At 43.5% G+C, this 9,453-nt stretch overlaps 1 protein-coding gene across 1 annotated transcript in view; it reads right to left on the bottom strand.

Annotated features, from left to right (window-relative positions):
• PCSK2 (proprotein convertase subtilisin/kexin type 2) overlaps nucleotides 1-4,508 on the bottom strand; it is a 211,138-nt gene extending 206,630 nt beyond the window's left edge. Inside the window, 1 exon segment of the mRNA XM_032605784.1 lies at nucleotides 4,332-4,508. Within this exon segment, the coding sequence (XP_032461675.1) occupies nucleotides 4,332-4,508 (177 nt within the window).
• Between the last annotated feature and the right edge of the window lie 4,945 nt (nucleotides 4,509-9,453).

The raw sequence follows: 9,453 nt of genomic DNA on the forward strand, positions 1-9,453 counted from the left end.
AAAACACCATTAAAAGGGTGAGAATAAATATTCAAAAGACATATATCTGACAAAAGATTCCTATCCATAATAGGTAAAGAGCTCCTACAAACCTAAAGCTAAAAGCTACCCAAGTGAACAAGAGGGGGGCTTCTGGAATGCTGATAACATTTTATCTCTTGATTTAGGTGCTGGTTACACATGTGTGCCCAGTTCATGAAAATTTATCAAGTTATGCTCTTTCCTAAATTATATTATACTTCAATAAAATTAAAATGACCAGAAGTTTATTCTTTCATTACATAACAGCACAATTATTAGATTAAAAAAATTTTTTAACAATTATACATATAAAAGCTGTCACATGACTTTACTTGTGTATTCATCCTAGCCTCAGTTCTACATGGATAAAAAATAAAACATATTATAGTAAAAGAAAAAACTTAATTGTCAGTTGTTTGGATTTCTACCTTAATTCTCACATGATTTTTGGCCAACCCTCAACGCATTAATAAATAATTTTCATTTTCTTTTTCAAAGGAATTCAAATTAGTAGTGTATTGAGAATTTTAAGGCAATCTTTAGAATAACGTCTTTGTCATTATTGCAAACTCACTCATTCTTCTAGACATATGCACCTTCTCTGGTGAACTTACATCTTTGGGGCACATCATGATAAAATAGAAAATTTTAGTCTCAACCCACCTTTCTGAGGGTAAAGTTATAGGTATTTTTATTCCTTTTGAGAGAGGAAATATAATTGTTTGCTCATGGTCTTGTAAGAGTTAGGCAAAATAATCAACAAATATTCATTGAGTACCTTATATATAGGACACTGTGCTAAATATAGAGGTTATAAAAAGACATAATATATTATCTCTTGGGAGATTTACAACTTATCTGATGAAGTGTATACTCGTACACATTAGTTAACGACATACGTTAATACCAAATAAGTGTTAAATATATTGTAGAAAAAAGAAATAAAGGAAAGGAAAAATATCTGAACTCTAAAATGGTGCCCAAAAGGCAGAGTTCTTGGCAGTCAGGGAAGGCTTCCTGGAGGCAGCAGGATAGAAAAACAAAATTATTTTGGCTTTAAATCTGAGTTTTTTTCACTTTCCAGATATAAGCAGTTACTTTTAACCTCTTAGAGCTTTAAGATTTTCATCTGAGAATTAGAGCTGATGCCAATAATTTCTACCTCACAGAGTCATGAGGTTAGATGAGATAACTTTGTAAAATAGTAGGTCCCTCCCTTCTTTCATATGAATAAATAATTACTGAGAATCTTTGCTGTCTGACACAGAGCATCTGGAAGGATGGGGCGGTAGGGAGTTGGGAGGTATCCTAGGTGTTAGAAAGAGGAAGGAGAAGGAGGTATTGGGGGTTTTAAATGAAAAATGAATAAGAAATATTGACAAAAGTACAGTACAGCATGACAAAAAGAAGATGGGACAGTGTTTGGGAGACCTGGAGGAATAAATAAAACTAAGGAAGTTTTCTTACAGCCTGGCAATAATATGCTGGCTCTGGTGAGGAAACCAGAAATATAGAAGATCCCATCCCTGAATGTTTAACTTTTAAGTGGGTAGACAATGCTTACACCCGTATTTACTTACATATATGAACTGACTAGAGGACAAGTAATGAAGTGTCCTAGCTTATGTCATGTAGTCTTTGCTTCTTTATCCCACAGGAATTTGGAGAAGGGAAAGCTCATGGCATCAGGGAAAATTTGGAGCTCAGTCTTGGGGGGATGTGTGGACATGGATCCAAAGGAGGAAAAGAGGGTTTATTCTAGACAAGTGTAGCTTCGTGCGACAATTCAGCAGAAGTATCTTGCCATAGACTGATTTTTACTTAAATAGGTATCAGAGCAAAAATCATTTGGATAAGAGGACTTCTGAGAGGTTATGGACAGGTAACTAGGAGATGGCAAGGTAAAAAGCCCATTTCTCCTGGATGGGAACTGCCAGTTTGAGACTGTAATGCAAAACCAGTGGGCTCCTCTCCAAGAAAGGATGGGAAAGAGGCTTAGGTATCTGATTTCACCCCAAAGTATGAGTTCCCTGAGATTTTAAGGTAAGTGTATTGAGAGGATTCAGATTCATTTATGATGACACTGTCTCTACACCTCCTTGCTCAAGTTCCATCACCAGAACTCTAAATCCTTTATTAGGCTGTTCACCTCTATATAAAAAAGAAGTAAGCTTCTTGGAGAATATATGCTAAGGCATTATCAGTCTCAGCTACACCTAGATTTGGTTACATCTCTAAGATCAAATGTTAAGGGCATACTTTCAATAGGGGAAGTAAAAGAGGATAGTGATGTCTGCCCACCCCATGGAAAGGGCCCTGGTATGGGGAGAGAGTAACAGGTATTTCTGCATCAACCGCAGCCCTTTCACAGTGCTTTTGTTTTGTTTTTGTTTTTTTAAGAGGCTTTTTAAAGAACCTGATGCCACATACCTTTCCAGCATACCGTAAAGGCCAACGTACCCTGCAGAGCACTTAGCTCGCTGTGGCATGTACTAAGGGTGTGAGAGCATAAGTTCATCTCTGAAAGATCTGGGCTTAAATTCTTGGCTGTTTTCATCTTGGGCCTTTATCTGAGCCAATTTCCTTATCAGAACCATAGGCTTAATAATAATCGTAGCTTCCTCAGAGTTGTTGAGAGTATTAAAGAAAAGTATTAAAGGAAAGTAAGGACTCCATCACATAAAGGTGCCCTATAACCGTCAGCTAATAATAATCACCACTATATTTATGGCGCCTGGGTCCTGGATCTTGCCAAGTTTGGGGCAGGGGTAAGGGTGGGAAGGAAGGAGGGTCTCCTTGTTTATTGTATTGGCGGCACTCTGTAAACAGCCCCCAGGCCCTGGGCTAGAGCGGCGGCGGGCTGCACCCTCAGCTGGCGTCTCCTCTCCCGTGCTCCACCCACACTTCCCGGGAGCAACAAGTCCCTCTGCGGGACCCGCCCGCGCGCCACAGGCAGACCCGGCGCCGCCTCCCAGACCTCTGTCAAACTCACTGTCAAACCCATTTGGGGTCGAAATCGCGGTGGCCAACGCCCTACGGAGGCGAGAGAAGCCGCAGCAGGTGAAGGAGGCTTGCGGCGGCTAGGAGGGAGGCTGGAGACGTGGGAAGTCCGGACCGAAGGGACTGAGTCCCAGTTCGCGCTGCCCTTGCGAGGCAAGAGCAGCACCGAAGCACGCACAGCTCAACTCTAGCTTCTCTCCTGGGATCAGGAGGGAGGAAACGGGACCCGGAATCCCACAGACCTCCACCCGGTCAGCGCTCTGGTCGACAGATCGCATCCCTCCGTCCTGCAGGTTCAGATCGCCCCGGTCTCTCCTTGCACCCTCACTCCACCGCACCCTTCGCCAGGTCCCCTAAGGACACTTGAGATCCCTGGCGAGATATTTCGCAGGAAGCAGGCAGGTCAGCCACGGCCCCCATCCAGTGATCTCCACTCCCTTCCCTCCCAGACTGGGTACCCTGGCGTCTCCAAAGGAGTCCCGAGGCATCCGAGGCTGGGAACATCAACCAGCTGCCCAAACGGTTGAACTCTGACAACTTCTTGGAATGGGGATCCCCGCTTTCTTGTGGGAAAGCCAAGCCGGCCGCCCACATACCAGGAGAGCCACCCCGAGTTCTCCGTAAGGAACTCCCCTCAAAATCTACCTCTCCAGCGTCTACAGCTGCGAGTTGAGAACTAGAGAGCTGAGTACGCTTCGGGGTGGGCGGGCGTGGGCGTGGGTGGGGGAAGTTCAGCCCCGATTTTGGAAAGAAAAACCAGTTCTGTCTCCAAGTCTCCTGGAGCCAGAGCTGCCTTCCCTGGAAGAGAGCCGGGACAGGAGTCAGGGAGGGAAGTCCTCCTGGCGCCGGGTTCGAAAAGCGCGGAGACGAATCGCAGTGTCCAAGCTTCCAGCCTTGTGCGTCGGAAACTACCCGTTCTCCGGGAGGCAGGGGCGGGGGATACATCCCTGACGAGTCTGCCAACGCCAAGACCTGCTGTTCAGCACTTCGTACCTCATCCCCAGGCAGCCTTGAGAAGTTGGTAGCTCGGACAGCAGCCCGGGCGCACCGCATTGTTTGAAAGGTGTTATCCTGTTTTCGCCACCAAGTCAAAGAGCAATAAATTGTTTTTATGACCTTACGAGTACAATTTGAAGGGCATTTTAATTACATAACCCGTGAAAGATCACCGGAGGCAACGTTGTGTTAAGGAGCCGATGGCAGAATATCTGCATCGCACAAGAAAGAGAGAAAACTTGCAAATCTGCAATGAGATTGCGCAGGGCTGCCCCCGTTTTGAAACAACATGCGAAATGCAAGAGAGGTCTTACCTTTCGGACTCCAAAACCGTGTTCTGCTGCAACTTGGCGAGCTTCTTCCTCTCCTCCTTTATGCAACTCCACAAGAAAATGATTCGTGAAGACCGGTCTCTCGGCAGATGCAAAAACCATGACACAGAAGAGGAGCCCGGCGGCCGCCTTCCACTGGAAGACACAGCCACCTTTCATCTTTCTTTGGGAGTGAAAAGTGGTGTTAGGAGGCGCGCAGGCTGGCGGAGCAGTGGTCCCGCAAGGAAGGTGCAAATAAAAAAAAGAAAAGAAAAAAATATATAGTTTCTGTTGTTGCTCGTTTTAAAAAAATCTTTGTAGAGAAAAACACTGATTAGGGGTTTGGAAAGGAGCAAATCAGTGTGTGTTCTCTAGCAACTGGCTGGCGGGGAAGCCGTGTAGTCAGGCAGCCCGGCTTGCTCGCAGAGGTGCTAATGTGGAGAGCTGTGTGTATCTCAGAGAAAGAGCGAGTGTATCTGTGCCTGATGTTAAATCTGCATTTTCAGCTCCTCCTCAGCTCCAATTCCACTGGGGCGGGAGGAAGGCTCCAGCCTGGGTGACGTGCGCCCGCCGGCAGCCAATGAGGGCTGCAGAAGCGGCGGGTCCCGCCCTGGGCCGCCCCGGGCCCGCCCCTGCCCGCCCCCGGCCGGGCAGGTCCGCCTCCGCCGGCGGGGGGCGCCGCGCGGCGAGCCCGCGCCCCCGCCCCTTTCAGCACCCTGGAGAGCGCCTCCACCTCCACCCAGGCCCGCGCGCTCCCAGGAAAATCCCCCCAGCTGTAATCTGGTCGGCGGCGCCGGAGTGATGTCATTGTTTGTGGAATCTGCAGGGCTCTGGAAAGGGAATTACGGTGTGTGCCGCTCTCTGAGGCCCCGAGGGGAGCTGGGGCACCGGCCTCTCCCGGTTCTTCTTCCCTGTTTATTTTCTGCTGCAAAACAACTCTCTCTCTTTCTCTCTCTCTCTCTCTCACTCTCTCTCTCTCTCTCTCTCTCTCTCTCTCTCTCTCTCACGCGCACACACACACACACACACACACAAGCACTCAAAGCATACTTGCTTCCCCTTCTCTCAATAACAAAGCAAACATCAACCCTCCTCCCGCCACTTTGGGCAAATCCCAGGGCAGGGCTGCTCCCCTTCCTGGCAGGGGAGGGGGGTGTTGGGGAAAGTAGCCTTCTTGGGGTGACTTATGGGGGCGAGAGTGCAGAAGCGAGCTATTTTTTAATTATTTTGTAGGCTCCAGGCGAGTCTGGAACTAAACAGCTGGGAAGCCTGGCAGGAGATCAGGCTCGCCCCCATCAGTAAGTGTGAAGAGATGAGACCCCTCCAGAAGTCTGGGTTGCTCCTCTGAGACTGCCTTCAAGAAAGCCGCGGCCGGGATCGCCATGCCTCGAGGTGCACTCCCAGACTTGAGGACGCTGCGCAAGGACAGCCAGGCTGCGCTTTGGGAAAGGCGCAGCCACAGATCCCAGGCACTGGGCCGAGGCTGGTTGAGCGTCCTCGACCGGGGCGAATTCAGGCCAAGTGGCAAAGGGTCAACTAAGTTATCCAGTTAAGAAACGTGCACTCACAGTCTAGGAGCTGCTTACTACTGACTTCTTCTTGCCCTAGTGAGAGGAAGCAGGGAGGCGATGTCTGCAACAAAATGAGAGCGATTGTCTTAAAGCAACTCAAACAGTGTTGAGTTACAGAGTATGTACACTGATCTTGACTTTGTAGGCTCGATCTTGACTGTGTAGCTCCAAAGTCCAAAATCCTACCTCACTTGGATAAGAGGTAAGAGATTTTTTTGCCTAGAGGCTTAAATGTATGCAATACATCCAGAGAGACAAGGAGAGGGAGGGAGGAGCAAGGGGGAGAGAGAGAGAGAGATTATAATATTGACACATTACATATGTGTGTGTTTCAGACTTCCTCCTTTTCACTTTAGCATGAAGTTAGAATCTACACAAGAAAAACACTAATGGTAGAAATGAATACACAATGCCATGGGACACACTGCCTTTGAAACAGAGCTCATTGTTGACAGAGTTGGCTCCCCGAAAGCCCTTTCAAGCATTGCCAAGTAAAAATGTAGGGATTGCTGAAGACTTTGATACAAGCACAAGAAATCTGTATGCAGTTATTATTATCATTTGTATTATTATTACTTGAATTTCTTTAAGAAAAGCTAAGTGAGATGCTGAGAAATTGCTAGGACACAGGCTAAAGATGAAAGGGGTCAGAGTAGAAACAAAGTTTCTGGAAAAGTATTCATAAAAGGGAACTGAGCTACTCTAGTTTCCTCAGTTCTTTACTGCTCAGAAGCTCATTTCTGCCAAGATTAAAAAAAAAAAAATCACCCTATCTTACTCTACTGCTTACCCCTTAGAGTCCATCTATTTGATTCTAACACAAGGTTTTCTTACTCAGAGACCTTCAACTCTTCCTTTCTCTTACTTCCTTATATTTTACCCATATTTTGAATCAAAGTACTAGGCTGGTATGAAGAAATACCAAGTGGTTCTTCCTGCCCTGTATTGTCAGTTGAGAAAAATGGCACCAAATGTGAAAATTACATTCAATGGATTCACAATCATGGAGAGCATTTCAAAAGCAGCAACAGAGATAAAAATCTAAGCCTTTAGAAAAATAGATCTGAAGAGCATCAAATAAGTCAATTTAGAAGATTATGGGTGTTGGGAAATAGTTCTGCTAATGTAGCTAACTCTTTCTGAAAATGAACACGAAATTACCATCTATTCAGAGATATTTATTAATTTTTTCCTGAAAGCACAGAGCAATACTTCATTTCCTAAATAAATCCCAAAGATGAAATGCTAGTAAATGTTGAATCTTATGTATCTGCATTTTAAATAATTAAAACCATGTAAAATTGGATACAAGCTAAATAAAGCCTGTATAGCTGATTAAAATAAGTCATTTTTAGTGGTTTACATAGAATGCAGCTCATCGTAATATTGTCAGAACAGCATAGCAAGTGAAAATAGAAATTTTTTGTGATGCAAATGCTAAATTTCTAATTCATAACAATGTAGTAAGCAAGTGGAGGAAATGTATTGATATTATTTGAAATACAAATATACATCCATGTGTTTTATACAACTATTTCTAGCTCATTTTTTGGATTAACAATAGTAACTTTGGTGTCAGAAGGTGAACCGGAGAGTGAGTGGCAGCAGAATATTTCACGGACTGAAATGGAATCCAGTTGACAGGAACTCTATTGTACCCTCTGCTGTCACTGGCTACGCCACTGGGGTCAAACCATTGCATCTCTCAAAGCCTCTATCTCCTTATCTATAAAAGGATACAGTTGAATTAGATAACTTCCAGGTCTGAAAGCCTACCATTTCAAAGAGATGTCAAAGTACAGACTGTGATGTAGAAAGCGTCACAAATAGCTTGAGGAATGTTGAGGATAATCCTATTTTCTTAGGTAACATTATGGTGACCAATAGCTCTATTTATTTTTATATAACCTCTCTCAAGGAGTCTTGTGTTTACTAATTTTGTGAATTTGAAGAAAGAGTAACTGATACAAACTGGCTGACACTCAGATTCAGACATGAAAACCATCAGTACTGAGGTTCTTACTAGTTAAGATACTGTTGTATATGTAGAGAAAACATGGGTATTTGGTTCTGGTTCATATGTGGCACATACCCCTACAGTTTCTTTGAAGACATTGTCCTGAAAAGACCAGAATATTCCCATTTTATGGCCTCATAACTGTAAATCAGTAGGCTTATGTGTAATTAAAAGAGGCAAAATCACCCAAGGTATGATTGGGATCCTCCCATTCAGATGTATTTCTGGGGAGAATTTTGAGCCCAGGGAGCTTCAGGTGAAGGGAAACCCATCACTGCGGAGGAGAGAGAAAGGTAGAAGCAATCCGAGGAGAGGTTGCTGGACCTTTGAATATTCTTTGGACCATTAGGAAAAAGATCTTATGTTTCTATTCATTTCTCTTCAGTTGGATGGGTGTGTAATCAAATTGGGTGAGATGAAGGGGAATAAGGTATGAACAACAGGATGTACAGTTTAAAATACAGCCTTGTTAAAAATCAGGTTGGGCTTTTCCATTTCTGTTGAGTTCATTCTGAGCATTTTAAGTGCAGTAATAATAATGTCTTTGGGTGTCACAACTCTCTACAATCATAGTGTATTACCAACCTTTTCAGGTAGATTCCTCCTAATGACACTGCCCTGCTTCTCCTCTCCACCCTAGTCCATATTTGGGCTTTCTGAAGTACTATGATTTATCACCTTATAGGTTTCTACCAAATTTTGAACTCAATACTGATCAAGTTTTTTAAAAGTTTTCTCCAGATAATTCTTATTTTCCAAGATGTCACTTCACTTCCCTGTAGTATTTATTGACATTCTCATATTTGCTGTAACTTAAAATTTTAGGTGCTCAAAATTTTTTATTTCCTGGGCATACACTCACTCCTTTTAAATCACTGGGACTCACTTGGTCCTACCTCCCATTCCTATAGCTTTTACCAACTTATACCATTTCCTTAAATGACCTATCTCTGTTGACTCTATCTCAGCTGACTTTTGTTATCTAAGCTGTCAAATTAATATAGTTCGGAGGACTCATGGGGCTTTACTGAGAGTTTTATTATCAACAAGGCATTAAATCTAGAATGCCTTGGGTTGTATTCATTTTATAACTTCATCAACAAGCCATCAAATTTATTCGGACTAATCAACTCTTCATAAACAGAAGCTACTCATTGCTTCCTTATTTTTCAGGACAGTAAAAATTTATTTTTTGTGCTAATTTAGGTTCTACTATTTTGCTAGGATTTGAAGAAGCTAAACAATGAGGACCAAGGGCCCTTTTAATCTTCTTTTGAAAATTAGGAACACATTACTATTCACTACCTTTAGATTCCTCTTTAGGTCTACAGGACTACAAAATAATGTTTTCTTACTTGGAAAATTAATTAGTTATTTCTCAGGGCTTATTGGAAGATTGCTTATTGTCTGTAGAAAGTGATTACCTATTCATGAATTCTCTACCTTGTGTTATTTCCTTTTCTGTTTCATGGTCTTTTAAAAAATACAGCAAATCTCCCTCAATTCATTTTTTTCAATGATTATGGAAATTATCTTT

The sequence above is a fragment of the Phocoena sinus genome, chromosome 15 (assembly GCF_008692025.1).
Source record: "Phocoena sinus isolate mPhoSin1 chromosome 15, mPhoSin1.pri, whole genome shotgun sequence".
In the NCBI taxonomy this organism is placed as follows: Eukaryota; Metazoa; Chordata; class Mammalia; order Artiodactyla; family Phocoenidae; genus Phocoena; species Phocoena sinus.